Source organism: Lepisosteus platostomus, chromosome 16, assembly GCF_059453375.1.
Source record: "Lepisosteus platostomus isolate fLepPlt1 chromosome 16, fLepPlt1.hap1, whole genome shotgun sequence".
In the NCBI taxonomy this organism is placed as follows: domain Eukaryota; kingdom Metazoa; phylum Chordata; class Actinopteri; order Semionotiformes; family Lepisosteidae; genus Lepisosteus; species Lepisosteus platostomus.
The window spans coordinates 26,716,081-26,733,177 of NC_142626.1; the positions used below are offsets into that span (position 1 = coordinate 26,716,081).

Consider the following 17,097-nt stretch of genomic DNA (forward strand, 5'->3'; position numbering starts at 1 on the left):
CACTGAAGCTAAGCAGGGTTGACCCTGGCCAACCTGGATGGGAAACCTCCTCGGAAACTACGTTTGCTGCTGGACAAGGTGTTAGTGGGACCAGTGGGGGGCACCCACCCTGCAGTCTGTATGGGTCCTAATGCCCCAGTATAGTCTTTCTGATGAGACCTTCAACCATGGTCCTGACTCTCAGTGGTCATTAAAGATCCCTGGGCATTTCTCGAGAAGAGTAGGGGATCATTCCAGTGTCCAGTGTCCCTTACCGTGGCCTCCAAATTGTCCCCATGTATGATTGGCTTGCACTTGCCTCACCGCAATCCTCACCAGGAAAAGCAGAAGTGGAAATGGATAGAAACCCTATAGTCTCTCTTGATAGTCTAAATATTGTGTCTGAGATGATAAAGTCCATAAGATTTTAAATTACACAATGAATAGTGCTGTGAAACAGATTGTTAATCTATACTCTGTACGTCTCCTGATGCAGACTTTATGTGTACATATACTTGCATATACGTGTGAGTGCCTTAAGGCAGATCAAGTAACAACAAATTTCATTATCTACACCACTGTTGTCATAGTGTTATAAACATCACAAATAGAACTCCTATCACAAGATTTTCTTTTTATAATTTGTAAAGTACAAATGACCAATTTTCTTATTAGTTTATTGTAATTATATACTTGGTACAAAATACCTTTGATGGTTTGAGATTATTTTGGTCTATTAATCTCAAATACAGAGACTTAAATGTTATAAGTTGTTGTGAAAGGTATCACTACAGTGAAAGATTAAATTTTGGAGTACAGACATTAAACACACAGAAAAGCAGAAATAGCATAGTTTTGCAATGCTTAAAAGAACTGCTCTTACCAGCCAGCAGCAAGAAAAACTCTCACAATAATGAGTGAAGGTGGAGTCCTGACTGATAGAGGCCAGGAAGATCAGGGTGGGCACCTGAAGTCACAGACTCAGCTGAGGAAACATGAGATAGCCAAACACTTACACTCACATACCATTGTATTCTAAACCATTCATTTCTAGTCACTTTTTATCCAATACAGTAAGTACCTAGTGGAAACCTAAACAAACATGCAGAGGATGTACAAATTCCATGTAGACATCACCCAAGGAAGTAAATCCAGGGCCCCAGCTCTACGAGCAGCAATGTTAACTGCTAAAAAATCATTTATGTTTTATAAATGTTTTACTAGGATTACTTGAAGTAAGAAGTAGTTCAAGTACGTAGCTGCATCAGCATCTGTAGGCTGCAAAGGAACAAGTAAAGGTTTATTCTCTGTTAAAAAGAGAAGAAAAGAAACACAATGTTTTGGCTGTGGAGCCTTCTTTGGGTTCCTCACATGGTGCAGCGAATTCCTTGATTTTCCTGTGAGAATCCAAAGAATGTGTCTCTCCTGATAAAAATAACTCCGCCCTTTGATGACTTCCCTGTGCTTACAATCTCAGCTTTGCTACAGTTATTAATATTTGTAAAGAGTTATGGCAATTGTATTAACTTCTATCCTGACTATAGAAAATATAGAATCAATAAAATGAGTATACTAATATACTCATTTTATTTCCCACTCTTTTGTAACATATATACATCTGTATTGAATGCAGAATTTATGTATCAAGCAAATGCTGTATTTATGGAAAATAACATTGAAATTATACAGTGTTTAAAAGAAGAAAAAAAGTACCAAAAGTAATGTTAAAGTACTGTTACTGTATATGTTGGACTTGAACATAGTGCACTGCAGTCATCTAAGAGGAATAATGATAATTTTGTATATATTTGCTTTGTCTCTATTTGGTTGATTTCAGACAATTAAAACTGCAAAGCATAATGCCGTCATTGCTTCACAGAAGAGGTAATGTTCTTTGGAGGTTCTGCATATCCTTGTTAACATTTTACCTTTCCATTACTTTGGGAAAGGTTCATCCTAGTCTCATCTGTACATAAAATTGCAGATGCTCTAAATGTCTTTTGACTAATCTTCAAAGCTGGTAAAGGAGAAGCATGATTAAGGTAAGGACATCTTCAGCCACCTCCAAATCTGGGAACAATGACAATAATAAATCTTCAATGACCCAATTAAATCACCACCTACTGTATAGTCAGTTAAGTAAAATATTTTAAGCACATTCTTAACTCAATTTAAAATAAGATGTTAGGTATTTCTTCCATGTTTACAATGTGTACATGTATCAAAACTGTTTTTTTTACCTTTGTTTATGGTGTTAATATCTGCAAGCAACGTAATCTGTAGTTTCTTCTTGTGCTTCTGTGGACTCTGGCTGACAGATTCAGTTCCCAGTGCTGCACACCGTGCTCGTGTTGGATTCACTGCTAAACTGCTAGGAGAGGATACAAAGTTGCAGAGGCCCATGGGATGTTTTGCACAAGGCTATACCTTTCATTGTATCTCAGGTTGTCTCAAATCATAAATTAAGGTATGTAATACAGGTAAATTGATCAATGTTCCAATAATCTTAACAAATGTCTATGACCCTAATAGGGATGACAGGAGCCTAATTAACTTTTTTCTTGGATTCTCATCACTTGATGCTTAAGGGAGACTCTAACTTTGTTCTAAACTCTACATTAAACTGTTGCTCCTCTAGGTGTATTCCTGTCAATAAGACTGCATTAAACTTTACATCATTTCTTTATTTTTACACTATCTCTGATGAGTGGAGTTTTCTTACACTCTTTCATGGCAGTTTTCAAATGTCCTCCTTTCTCTCTTTCAACAATGTCTATCTCACACAATAATTTAATGCTCAAACAGTAATTTCATTTTCAGTTGCAAATAGTAAAACTCCCCTATTACAGAACTAAATCTATCAGTTGAAGATCCTACATGTCCACCTTTGGAGAATCAACCTGTTGTTGTTCTCTGACCTGGATTTTATCTAATTTATTATTTCCCAGATAGAAATACTTTTAGACACAAACACCACCCCAGACATTTCTTATGGAACCTTATGGGAAACTCTTAAGGCTTCTCTTTGGGAGCAAATATGTCCTTCTCCTTCTTCTTAATACCAATCATTTGTATTTCCCCTTCTCTCCAAGAATGATGGGGGAAAGATCTTCAATGGAATAGAAACTAGGTTGTGACAGTTCAGCATCCACTTTAAAACAACATTTTAATGTAATTTGAAGAACTGAAAGAGTAGAGTGATACAGTGGTGGTTAGTATTGCTACTCTTACAGCTGAGGCCCTGGGTTCCATTACAGACCTTATCATGCTATCTACATGGACTTCAAATGTTTCCTCCAGGTGCTCCAGTTTCCTCACATAGTACAAAGACATACTCATAGGTTTATTAGTATCTGGATACATAGGCCTTGGTCTGAGTGTTGATAGGCTCTGGCTATTTTACAGATGCAGTCATTCAAAATGAGCGGGGTATGCTGCGGTAAAACACAGTGGGCGTGTCACCTCACAACGCATCATAACGCGTCATATCGCGTCATATGGTATAATACTGCAATTATGATAATAGTATCAGGAATCACCGCCAGGTGGAGCTAATGAAGCTAAACCTCTCATGTACAGCATTTGAGCTGTTGACAGAAAATGCATGCTTCGAAATCCCAGTCACTCCTGAAAGACAATCTTTTTCCAATTAAGAATTTAAGTTGTATACTCTTCAGACTTTTAATAAATGTCAACTGTGTATTACAGAAAGTTAATCATTAAACATTAAAAAGTCAGTATTTTTTAAAAGCAAGATAGCTAAGTTGGACAAAAGTACACAACCTACAACCTTTGTCATAAATATTTACAATTATGCAGAAATATTTTATGCATCAAAGTCTTTATGGAAGATATTACTAATAGTATTAATAATGAATGACCTTGGACAGGCTGTAAGTTCAAAGTACTACAATGGTCTACTCTCTTTGTAACTGTTTGTAAACTAAAAGACATTATTTTTTCATTGACAAAAAATAACAGCACAGCATTTCGTTGATCTGATCCTGTATTCATTTCCAATCATACAAAGTAAGTCTTGAGAATCTCCGATTCACCATGCCTTTCACATGCTCATAAACGATATTAATTTAGGAACATAAACTTATTATGTAAACTGTATATGGCTGGTATTGGTAGTTTAAAGAAAAAAATACACACCAGTATCCCACTTTCTCCCTTAACATTTTAAGCCTTACATGTGGTTATTTCGGAAACGTTTTTCTGTGCTCCTTCTGACCATATTACGTTTATATTATAACGCATACGGCCATCAGGGTGTGTAAGAGCCGGCTTACCAGAACGGTGACGTCGCCGCCCTTCCCTGTGATAGCAGGACTACAGCTACTAGGCTGTAGAGAGATCTCTTTTTGGCTCACCAGACTGGGTCCCTGTTGAGTGACACGGGAGTCCTGGGTTCGATCCCCCGACGGTGGAGGGCCAACCTAATGCAGCAAGGGCGCCCACCTGAGCCCCCGTTGCGTTACAATATACTTTATGAGAAAAGTGAAAGTTTAAAGCTTTTCTGCGAATACGCCCATTATCATAAACAAAAGCATACTTTTAGAATTTGATTAATAGGGAATATAATATGGAATTGCATATCTAAAGAAATTAACAATATAATTATATTAATCTAACGTAGCACAAACTGTTTGTGGTGTGATGGCTTAAGTGACTGAAGCTCTGGCTTAAGTGATAGCCTGAGGTTGGGTGTTTAAATCTAGCTATTGTCATGAGTTTTCATTTAACAAATAAACATTTCTTTGAAAAACTAAAATAGCAAATATTATGGACACTATATTGACATTTTTTATATTTCAAAATATCACAACATGTTCGTACTATACAGATGCAGCCAATCAAAATGGGTGGGGTATTTCGCGGCATACCCCAGTGGGCGTGTCGCAGTATCACGCGGTGTCACGCAGTGTCACGTGGTTAATCGCGCGTCATTTGACGCTCTGCCGGAAACTATCCGGTGTCACCTTGTAAAACCGCCAGGGGGAGCTTAACCTCTCATGTACAGCATTTGAGCTTTTAATTTTGAACTGTGTATTACAGCATGTTAATCATCAGTCATTAAAATGTTGGTATATTTTATGAAAGCAAGATTGCTCAGTTGGACAAAAGTATACAACCTACCTTTATCAGAAATATTTATGCATCAAAGCCTTTACCGAAGATATTACTAATAGTATTAATAATGGATGACTTTGGACAAGCTGTATACTCAAAGTATAATTTCTTTAGCACATTTGTACAAGCACTTGGAATCTGTCCAAGCCATACTTTGACAGGCATTTTGTTTTACTTCAACGGGCATAAAAACTTCCTTGCTTTTAACAGGGCGTTTCATAATTTCTAACTACAAAAATGATTTAAAATGCGACACTTATCATTCAACTAGAGCTCAAAATATCACAAGGATCCTCAAGAGCACAGCAAAGAGTGTATTAAAAGATACTTGTATGTATCAACGCTTTCTTTTCCGTATACCAGATTTTATGGAACCACTTCAGAAGGGTGTCAGCCAGTCAGATTCCAGGAATCGGTACTTTAAAGGAAAAATACACACCAGTATTCCATTTCTCCCTAACAATTTTAAGCATCGAAGTATTTAACTAGCATGTGAAATAGCGTGTGAAAAAGTGGTAGTTTTAAGCTTTTCTGCTAATATAATATGGAATTGCGTATCTAAAGAATTTAATAACGATATGATTATATTCGTGTACTGTGACAGGGCTGTGTAGGGCTGTTTCGCCTCCCTGTTCATGCGACTTGTCTTGTAGCCTACTGGTCTACGTGCCTGACTAACAACACACAGGTTGTGTGTTCAAATCCAGCTGGTGCTGGACTTTTCTTTTAACAAACATTTCTTCGAAAAAATAGAATAGCGATATTATGGACAATCAATTGACTTTTATATTTCAAAATATCACAACATGATCGATTTTAAGTCATTTTTGATAACAATGAATAGTCACCTTCTTCCCTTCTGACAACGGTTCCTGCTTCTATTGTGTGTGTGTGTACAATAGAGTAAATTTTTATAGAGAAATGGAGGCCCTACAGTATGCGTTACAATATAAACATTTATATTGATTTAAATCGTGTTCTGATTTAAATCGCAAACGCGTGTTGAATTATGTGTTTTTTAATCATAATCAGGCTAATGCATTTCTACATTTTCTACAGCTTAGAGGTTCATACAGAAAGACAGCTTGTGTTTAAATTGAGTGTAAGGTAATTTATGCTTCTAAAGTCATGGTCAGCATTTATTATTGTACTGTGCTGTAAACTTGTTCTGTGCCTAATCACATTATTTTATAGCGTTTTTATTGTGTTATTAAATCCGGTGGACTGTGTGTTAGTTTCCTGACTCCCATGTCACACGGTCTGTGATTGAATCCCATGGAACTATGACTTTATTTTTTAACAAACATTTCTTTGAAAAAATGAAACGTTTCCCTTGGTCAGAGATTAAATAAAACCTCACTCGCACCAAACAAATTTATATTTCTAAATATCACGACATGATCGAATTTAAGTCTTTTTAATAACAATCTTTTTAATCACCTATGCGTTACAAAATATACATTTATATTGATTTGAATCGCGTTTTGATTTAAATCGTAAACAAGTTTAAATATATGTGTTTAAAGGCAATATACTGTATAAAAGCGCTGATTCCTATGGAGTGTGTTCCGCCGGGGATTCAAAAAAATTATTTTAAATAGGCTGATAAAGCTTAGACTACTGTAACTGTATTCTAGCCTGTATTACAACAGAACATTGGACAATGCAACGTAAATTGCAAAAATGCACTTGGAATCTGTCCAAGCCCTCCTACAAAAATTATTTAAACTGCGACACTGATCATTCATCTCTAAATAAACTTTATTTTATATAGCGTTTTAAGCGAATAGGTAATTAGATTGCTCATAAACCTAATCGCTTTTTCTACATAAACACAGCGTGATTGCTCTCTGAAAATGCTTTTCCTTCATATTTAGGCTCAGATTTCAACTATAGATCGTATTATTATAAACTTTCTTGGAAAAATGTATTTTATGTAAACCATGTTTGCTATTAATTCATTTAGGGCTAAAATACGTTCATTGTCTTCCAATCGAGTCGAGTTGACATTGGAAGCTTCCCACACCCGGACTGTTAAACCAACACATTAGTACGTCAAAGCCCATTGAGGGTATTGAGCCAGTATTGGCTTTAGTATTAGCCATACAGAACATTAAAGTGCCCCTTTTCCATTCAGCGGGTGCCTGAGCCGCTGTGTCCTATCTTCTGACAGTCGCCGTTGTGAATGTCTGTAGAGTGCATCTTATTTTTAGTACTATATTTTTGTATTATATTCCCTATTAATCAAACTCTAAGAGTATGTATCGGCTTGTCCCCTCCTCCCGCCCCTCTCTGTGTGCAGTGGAGCCTCCTTTCCAGCCAGCACGTGTCCACAGACATTTACAACAGCGACATATCATAAAACGTTTGCACATATAGTTAAATTATTAGTTGTTTTTCAGGAAGTTAAAAAAAACACTTGAATTACTTATCCAGTCTCTCGAAATAAAGTTATTTTTCAAGCAATGCAACAGACGTCGGGCAATGTGTTTTTTTTAATCCAACATTGACAGCCACATCTTAAATCTTGTCAGTCAGGTCTTTTTTTCTCTAGTTTAATTGTGGTTTACACATCGCACGACTTTAAAAGCTAGAAAGATAGGTTTCGATTCACATTAGCTGGCAAGCCTTGTTAACAAAAAAACTAATAATAATGTAACATGCCACTGTTTGTTCATGAACAAAGTTAAACTGAGATTTCCTTAGATACGCGATTAAAAAAACAACAAAAAACAATTTGAATCCCCGGCGGAACACATTCCATAAGAATCAGAGCTTTTACAGTATATATCGCCTTTAAAGGTGGCTTCTCAAAACGCTTTACAGGATAAAAACAACAAGAACAGCAACAACAGCAATATTGTATTTCATTGAACTTTGAAAACCAAGTCATAACTTAACTATACGTGCAAACGTTTCATATGTTGCTGTTGTGAATGCCTGTGGAGTGTGTCTTATTTGCCTTGAGTTCTGGTTATCTCTCTTCCCCTCCTCCCTCTCTCCCTCAATTCAATTCAATTCAAGGTGTTTTATTTGCATGACAGATGGGTACAAGCAGTGTTGGGTATGTATATTTTGATATTTACACCCGGCGCGGCACCGAGGGAGCGTCTGCATTTATAACTTAGTTTTTAAAATTAGTCAAGCAATATGAAGCATCTCCTTTTACTTTTAAGTCCCTTAAATACATTGAGCACAGCTTTCTCACCACTTAAGATTGCTTTTTGATACCATCCTTACAAAAGCAGAAACTTTCCGATGACTTGTGGGAAAGATTACAGATTTTAATCGTCTTTAATTTTGTTACGTTATACGTTTTAGGAACGTTTCATCTAAACAAACACCACCAAACTATTCTCGATTGTATTTCTGAATGTTATGTTACACACACAGTAGTTCACTGCTTTAAATACATCGAATTAAGAAGGTAATGTGTAGCACTTTAGATCTTTTTTTCTGAACCAGGGAAAATCTGATCATGTTTCTCTATAACAATAATAAAAAACTTTATTTTACATATCACCTTTAAAAGTGGCATCTCAAAGCAATACAGTAGATCGAAAAACAGTTAAAAGGGACCAAAGTAAATACCAGACAAACGCAAACGCGTTTTTAATAAAATGCTCTTATTCATTCAGCAGAGAGTGAGAGGGACATCCAGCAGAGAGAGACACACACACCGGTTTCCATTGACAAAATTGTTTTTTTTCAATTCCTCTTGTCTAACAGGAATGTTTTGTTTGTGGACAGACTGTTAGACTAGAGGAAAAGAGCGCCTCCTTCTACGAAGCATTTCGTTGATCCGATCACAAATTCTTTTCCAGTCGCATGAAGTAAGGGTAAACTTACACCATACCGATGAGCTAATGCCAGGGAAAGACACTGTAACGCCCTCGCCTGGTGGTGAGGAGGAAGCGCCCCTAGGCGCTCGTAGTACCGCTGGGCATGCTGGGAGTGGTAGCCGGGGAGAGTCTGAGGGTCAGCACGATGACCGGTAAAAGTGTAGTGTGTTGTTAGGTAATTACCACCCTAACTATGTGTACGTGTTCCGTCAGTCTCCTCATGTGTGTGTAGATCCTGTGTTTGGTTTTGTGTGGTTATAAATGAATAAAGCTAACGCTTGTTTGTTAATCGCGTCTCCACTCCACTTCACTCGCGTCCTTGTTCTGAAAAGAACCTGCAAACGCTACATTGGTGTCAGAAGCGGGCAGAATGGACAACTCGTGGCAGACAGTACCCGATTCTATTAAGCGCCGGCTGACGATGGAAGAAACAAAACCCATCGGCAGCGCACATAGGGAGCCTGATCAACTCCTGGGTGCGACAGGTGGCCACAGCCCTTACCAGGGCTATTCAATAGTGGTTCCGCCGGTAGAATTGGGGCGACCGGCCGCTACTCCTGGTCAGCGAGCACCCCAGAGAGAGGATACTCTCCCTGCCGGAGCCGATCAGCGATTCCCACACCCATCGGCACGGGTGAGACCAGGTCACTGCAATGGAGAAGCGCCGTGGGAAATCTACGAGGCGCAGTTCAAGCTCGCGGCCCGGACGAATGGCTGGAGCCGGGCGGAGATGGTCGGCCACCTGGCGGCGGTGCTGGAAGGAGCGGCCTGCCAGGCGCTCCTGGACGTCCCGGAGGAGGACAGAGGCGAATACACGGCGCTGACGGCGGCTCTCCAGCTGCGCTTCGGTGTGGAGGAGGCGCCGGACTTGATGCGGGAGAGGCTGGCCCTGCGGCGGCGCCAACCAGGAGAGCGACTGGGCCCGGTTGCCGCTGATGTCGCGTTCCTCGCCCGCCGAGGATACCCAACTTTCCCCCGGGAGGCGCAGCGGGAGATGGCTCTCCAGGCCTTTCTCAAGGCCCTCTCACCCGAGGAGCTGCGGCGTCACGTGCAGCTGGCCGTGCCAACATCGCTGGAGCAGGCCTTGGCCCTTGCTACACGGGCTGAGGCCGTGTTCGGGGTGGCTGGAAGCGCCAGCAGACGCAGTGCGCCCTGCCGGCTGACCGAGACGGCGATGGAGGGATCCAGCGAGGGGGAAGAGGAGCCAGCCCGGGCAGCGACCCCCGCGGAACAGCCCCGCACGCTGATTTGCAACCGCTGCGGGAAGAGGGGACACCGAGCCCGGTTCTGCCGGGCACCCGAACCTCGCACTCCTCGATCGGCGTCGGGAAACGGGAACGGGGCGGCTCAACGCGGGGAAGGCCGCCCCTCGAACACCTCAACCCCCACTCTGGAGAGCGCTGTTAAGACCGGAGCCCCTCACACCACCGTGGGGCGAGTCGGCTGTAGCCGGGGCCTGTATCTCCACTGCAAGCCTGCGGCTAAGGACCATGACGGGACAGCTCGCTGCAGTCCGGGGGAAACAGGTGCTTGCCTTCCATCTAGGTGCAGCGATGGTGCGCCACCCCTGCTACCTTGCACCCATCCAGGAGGACTGCATTCTGGGGCTGGACGTACTGCAGCGAGTGGGGACCAGTTTGGACTTGAGCCGGCAGGAGTTGGTGTGGCAGGGGGAGCGACTTCACCTGGTGGAGGGTGTAGTGGTTTGATGGGTTTACTGAGACAATTATCAATTGTAGCAGTAATCACAAGGTTGTTCGTTGGGGCTTTTAGAAAATCAATCGTCAGAACAACTAACAACGCACACACACGGGTTCAATACACGAGATACATTTATTAATATAAACTGTGCACCAAACATATACTAGTCTGCCTGGATACGAGCGGCAGACCTTACTGTGAGGGTTATCAATATACAAGGTGTATAATCTCGAAGAGATGCAAACACAAAGAGATACACAACAGAGAATATATGTCAATATATATCGTTCGGTTACCAAATCGCTAATCAGTGTTATTACCCACTGTTACTCTAAACTCGGAAGTGAATACATTACTCATGAATTAAATTGACAACAACTTGTATTGAGGTACAATTAAATTCTCGAGACGCAATGTAGAACATGGGGTTTACTTATCCACTGTGTTTGGATTTGGAATTTCCCGGCACGAACACCAAACCAGCTGACAGGCTCTGTTGCAGCCTCTGTTGCAGCGGTTGTCCAATGGGCGTTGTGTCGGCGTCCTCTGGCTACCGGCCAACCAGTCGAGGTGCAGCTCGGAGTAGGACGGGCGGAGGAATCTGACTGCGGCGCGCAGGGCAGTCGTTGCTCTGAGGGGATCTACCAGCAGTCCGGCTGGCTAGTAGAAAGTCTCTATGCACAGAGTGTGACCGCGAGTCTTCACAAGTCACTCTTTTGCCTGGGAAGAAACTGGTTCGTTCCCGGTCCAGCGCTGCTTCTGAATAAGCTATTCAGGTTGTCAACGAGGGTCCAACTGGAGGCTGCCGTTGATCAAGCGGAGCATTCACGTTGGTAGAATTCTGAGTACGTACGGGATCCTCGGCCTCGCGCTTAGAACAAAGTCCAAGTCCTCTTGCAGACAACAGCAGTTGTCACGTGATTGTCTCTGAGGATGCGCGAAAATGGCCAAGGAGAGCCCAGAACTGAGCTTGCGCTCCCTTTTTGATCAAGACCCAGATGTGTGCTGATTGGTTGAGAGTTTGGCGGGCATTGGAGACCCACGTGGTATTACCAGGCCCTGATTGGTTGGTCAAGGTGAGATATAAGTCACTTACTCTTGACACTTAGGAATGCAGTCCAGATGTCCATTCGGCACTCCCTAGACAGATAGGCGCCAGTGGATGACCATTGATCATGATGGCCAGGCTTAGCTACTTGCATCCCCGTCTGGGAGCTTGCTTCTTATCAAAAGGAAAACATCTTAAATCAGCTTGCCTGAATTCTTTCTCTGTGGCTGCACCACAGAGATGGATGGTGAGATGGGGCCTCCTTTAGGAGCATACCAACGCTTAATTCTGTCTTATTAACAAGCATTGCCACTACAAGGGCAGGCCCGGCGAAGGCCGACGGACGCGGGCTTGCCGGAGCCGGGAGAAAAAGAGGCAGTGGCGGCGGCGGCGGCAGTACCTTACCTAGGCCAGGTAAGGTCGCCACAGTGAGGGGCTGGCCGACTCCACGCACCGTCGCAGAGCTGCGGAGCTTTCTGGGGTTGGCCTCGTACTACCGGAGGTACGTCCAGGACTTTGCCAGCATCGCTGCCCCGCTGCACCGCCTCACCGACAAGGGCCGCCGTTTTGACTGGGACTCGGCTGTGAGACTGCCTTCGGCCGGTTGCGTGAAGCTCTGGTGGGGGCCCCCGTGCTGGCCTACCCCGACCCGCGGTTGCCGTATGTTCTCGATACCGACGCGAGTGACTCAGGGGTGGGCGCGGTGTTGGCGCAGGAGGGGCCGGATGGGGAGCGCGTAGTGGCCTACTATAGTCGGGCTTTGACTAGGCCTGAGCGGAACTACTGCGTGACCCGTCGCGAGCTGCTGGCGGTGATGGCGGCGGTCCACCACTTCAGGCCGTACCTGTTCGGGACCCGGTTCCGGCTGAGGACCGACCATGCGTCCCTCACCTGGCTGCTCCACTTTAAGGAGCCAGAGGGGCAGATGGCGCGATGGATAGAGATCCTGCAGGAGTACGACTTCACTGTCGTGCACCGTGCGGGGTCTCGCCATCTCAATGCCGACGCTCTCTCGCGGCGCCCCTGCGAGGCCGCGGACTGCCACCACTGTGCCAGGCGGGAGCAGCGTGAGGAGGCTGTCCGCACCGTGGCGGGGGTGAGCACTGCGGCCACGGCCCGGGAGGGGCCGCTGGGGGTGAGCCTGCCAGACCTGGCGCAGCGTCAGGCAGCTGATCCTGACGTGGGGCCGGTGCTCCGCTGGAGGGCAGCAGGAGTGCGGCCTACGCGAGAGGAGCTCGCCCCGCACCCAAAGTCCGTCAAGGCCCTCTGCGCCCTGTGGGAGGCCTTGGAGGTAAAGGACGGGGTGCTGCGCCGGGGGTGGCGGGTACCCTCCAGTGGCGAGGTACGGTGGCAGCTGGTGGTGCCTCGGTCGCTCCGCGGGGCGGTGCTCCGAGCGGTGCACGGCCAGCCGGGTGTGGGGCACTTCGGCGGTAAAAAAACCCTGCAGCGTCTCCGAGGCCATTTTTATTGGGGTCTTTGCCACCGGGACGTGGAGCGGTACTGCCGAACATGTGCGGTGTGCGTGGCGCAGAAGGGTCCCCCCGAGCGCTCCCGGGCCCCCCTCCAACAACACCAGGTGGGGGCTCCTATGGAGCGGGTGGGGGTGGACGTTTTGGGCCCGTTTCCGCGCACCGAGGTCGGGAACCGCTACGTCTTGGTGGCCATGGATTATTTTACGAAGTGGCCGGAGGCCTACACCCTCCCGGGCCAGAGTGCCCCCACGGTTGCCGATGCACTGCTGGAGGGGATGTTTGCCAGGCTGGGGGTGCCAGAGGAGTTACACAGTGACCAGGGGCGTAACTTTGAGTCCCAGGTCTTCGCCAGAGTGTGCCAGCGCCTGGGGATCACTAAGAAGCGGACCACACCGCTGCATCCCCAGAGCGACGGGTTGGTGGAGCGGTTTAATCGGACGCTCGCCACCCAGCTGGCCACCCTAGTGTCCCGGCACCAACGGGACTGGGACCGCCACCTCCCCCTTGCGCTCTGGGCGTACAGGACTGCGGTCCAGGAATCCACCGGGTGCACCCCGGCCTCGCTCATGCTGGGCCGGGAAATGCGAACACCGGTGGACCTGGTCTTCGGCCCGCCGCCCGGAGACGGGTCGGCACCGCCGGCTGGACCGGACTACGAGTGGGACCTGCGGCAGCGGATGCAGCGGGTGCACAGCTTTGCACAGACCCACCTGACACAGGTGGGGGTCCGGCAGAAGCGGTACTACGACCTGCGCTGCAGGGGGCCTGCCTTCCAGCCCGGGGACTCGGTTTGGGTGTACAACCCGCGCCGCCGCAAAGGCCTCAGCCCTAAGCTGGCGCCGTCGTGGGAGGGGCCCGCTGAGGTACTCGGGGTAGTGGGCGAGGTCTGTTACCGTGTCCGGTTGCGAACACGGGGGAGAGTGGTGGTCCTGCACCGAGACCGCCTGGCCCCCTACAGGGCCCGGGAGGAGGAGCCGTGTGGGGAGGCTCTAGAGGAGCAGCCGGGGCTGGAGCCGGCCGATAGTGGGGTGTCCGTGGGTCGCCAGCCGTCACCGCGGTGCAGCGGCCGCTCACGCAGGGTTCCGCAGCAGTTGGCCGAATACGAATACAGCCTGAGGGGGGTGTTCGACGTCGGCGAGACGCCAGATGCTTCAGGTGGGGGCAGTGTAACGCCCTCGCCTGGTGGTGAGGAGGAAGCGCCCCTAGGCGCTCGTAGTACCGCCGGGCATGCTGGGAGTGGTAGCCGGGGAGAGTCTGAGGGTCAGCACGATGACCAGCGGCTGACCCTACCTGTGTAAATAATGTCCTAGTAATTCTAGTGCCCTGTGTAGTCCTGTAAAAGTGTAGTGTGTTGTTAGGTAATTACCACCCTAACTATGTGTATGTGTTCCGTCAGTCTCCTCATGTGTGTGTAGATCCTGTGTTTGGTTTTGTGTGGTTGTAAACGAATAAAGCTAATGCTTGTTTGTTAATTGCGTCTCCACTCGTCCTTGTTCTGAAAAGAACCTGCAAACGCTACAACACCATTTCCTTTTTCTGATCACTCGCTTTCTGGATACACATCTCACCTGTCCTGTTCTTTGTTTTCCTGGTTTGCTGATTATGCCTGCTGCGGTCCACTCCTACTCTCACACCTAAAGAATACTATTTTAAATTTCTTGGCGCAGTTCATTAACCCTTGTATGTGCTGTCCGCGCCCAAAATGCAATTTAAAAAAAGTCAAAAACCGCGCTCAAAATGCAATTTAGAGCTTTTTGGCAAGAGGAGACACCCAAATCAATGTAACATGCCACAGTTTGTGCATGAACAGGGCTATACTGCCTATTCCCTTCGATACCCGATTAAAAAAAAAATGTTTTGAATCCCCGGTGGAACCGGGCATCCATATGAATCAAGTAACAGGTTTATTCCATGCTGAAAAAAGATCCAGGGGGATCACTGCGTGGTACAGAGCGGAGCTCAATCAATTCTTATGGAATGTGTTTTCTTTCTTCTTTTTTTCAGCATGGAATAAACCTGTTACTTGATTCAAAACATTTTTTTTTTAATCGGGTATCGAAGGGAATAGCAGTATAACCCTGTTCATGTACAAACAGTGGCATGTTACATTATTGATTTGGGTGTCTCCTCTTGCCAGAAAGCTCTAAATTGCATTTTGAGTGCGGTTTTTGACTTTTTTTAAATTGCATTTTGGGCGCGGACAGCACATACAAAGGTTAATGAACTGCGCCAAGAAATTTAAAATAGTATTCTTTAGGTGTGAGGGTAGGAGTGGACCGCAGCAGGCATAATCAGCAAACCAGGAAAACAAAGAACAGGACAGGTGAGATGTGTATCCAGAAAGCGAGTGATCAGAAAAAGGAAATGGTGTCTTTCCCTGGCATTAGCTCATCGGTATGGTGTAAGTTTACCCTTACTTCGTGCGACTGGAAAAGAATTCGTGATCGGATCAACGAAATGCTTCGTAGAAGGAGGCGCTCTTTTCCTCTAGTCTAACAGTCTGTCCACAAACAAAACATTCCTGTTAGACAAGACGAATGTAAAAAAACAATTACTTTTTGTCAATGAAAACCGGTGTGTGTGTCTCTCTCTGCTGGATGTCCCTCTCACTCTCTGCTGAATGAATAAGAGCATTTTATTAAAAACGCGTTTGCGTTTGTCTGGTATTTACTTTGGTCCCTTTTAACTGTTTTTCGATCTACTGTATTGCTTTGAGATGCCACTTTTAAAGGTGATATGTAAAATAAAGTTTTTTATTATTGTTATAGAGAAACATGATCAGATTTTCCCTGGTTCAGAAAAAAAGATCTAAAGTGCTACACATTACCTTCCTAATTCGATGTATTTAAAGCAGTGAACTACTGTGTGTGTAACATAACATTCAGAAATACAATCGAGAATAGTTTGGTGGTGTTTGTTTAGATGAAACGTTCCTAAAACGTATAACGTAACAAAATTAAAGACGATTAAAATCTGTAATCTTTCCCACAAGTCATCGGAAAGTTTCTGCTTTTGTAAGGATGGTATCAAAAAGCAATCTTAAGTGGTGAGAAAGCTGTGCTCAATGTATTTAAGGGACTTAAAAGTAAAAGGAGATGCTTCATATTGCTTGACTAATTTTAAAAACTAAGTTATAAATGCAGACGCTCCCTCGGTGCCGCGCCGGGTGTAAATATCAAAATATACATACCCAACACTGCTTGTACCCATCTGTCATGCAAATAAAACACCTTGAATTGAATTGAATTGAGGGAGAGAGGGAGGAGGGGAAGAGAGATAACCAGGACTCAAGGCAAATAAGACACACTCCACAGGCATTCACAACAGCAACATATGAAACGTTTGCACATATAGTTAAGTTATGACTTGGTTTTCAAAGTTCAATGAAATACAATATTGCTGTTGTTGCTGTTCTTGTTGTTTTTATCCTGTAAAGCGTTTTGAGAAGCCACCTTTAAAGGCGATATATACTGTAAAAGCTCTGATTCTTATGGAATGTGTTCCGCCGGGGATTCAAATTGTTTTTTGTTGTTTTTTTAATCGCGTATCTAAGGAAATCTCAGTTTAACTTTGTTCATGAACAAACAGTGGCATGTTACATTATTATTAGTTTTTTTGTTAACAAGGCTTGCCAGCTAATGTGAATCGAAACCTATCTTTCTAGCTTTTAAAGTCGTGCGATGTGTAAACCACAATTAAACTAGAGAAAAAAAGACCTGACTGACAAGATTTAAGATGTTGCTGTCAATGTTGGATTAAAAAAAACATATTGCCCGACGTCTGTTGCATTGCTTGAAAAATAACTTTATTTCGAGAGACTGGATAAGTAATTCAAGTGTTTTTTTTAACTTCCTGAAAAACAACTAATAATTTAACTATATGTGCAAACGTTTTATGATATGTCGCTGTTGTGAATGTC

General features: G+C 44.6%; 2 protein-coding genes across 4 annotated transcripts in view; one reads left to right on the top strand and one right to left on the bottom strand.

Moving 5' to 3' along the window:
* Nucleotides 1-17,097, bottom strand: part of LOC148647121 (uncharacterized) — a 31,163-nt gene that overhangs the window by 9,131 nt on the left and 4,935 nt on the right. The window contains exons 2-3 of one of the 3 annotated variants that reach the window (XM_088609349.1): nucleotides 2,220-2,347; nucleotides 863-964 (exon numbers count right to left, since the gene is read on the bottom strand). The gene's annotated coding sequence lies outside the window, so the exon portion shown is untranslated. Of the gene's footprint in view, nucleotides 1-862; nucleotides 965-2,219; nucleotides 2,351-17,097 lie in introns of all 3 variants that reach the window. The other 2 variants (XM_088609348.1, XM_088609350.1) reach the window with 2 other exon arrangements.
* On the top strand, nucleotides 1,839-12,777 carry LOC148647122 (uncharacterized). Its single transcript, XM_088609488.1, has 3 exons — nucleotides 1,839-1,863; nucleotides 9,290-10,483; nucleotides 12,737-12,777. The coding sequence occupies exons 1-3, from the start codon at nucleotides 1,839-1,841 to the stop codon at nucleotides 12,775-12,777; spliced, it is 1,260 nt and encodes a 419-aa protein (XP_088465614.1).

Bases quoted from the DNA above. Each gene is read 5' to 3' on its own strand.
- LOC148647122 (XM_088609488.1), top strand. From the start codon at position 1,839: ATGCCGTCATTGCTTCACAGAAGAG. The intron at 1,864-9,289 runs GTAATGTTCTTT...TGTTCTGAAAAG, and splicing joins GTCATTGCTTCACAGAAGAG to AACCTGCAAACGCTACATTG. The intron at 10,484-12,736 runs GTGCTTGCCTTC...CGCCCCTGCGAG, and splicing joins CTGCAGTCCGGGGGAAACAG to GCCGCGGACTGCCACCACTG.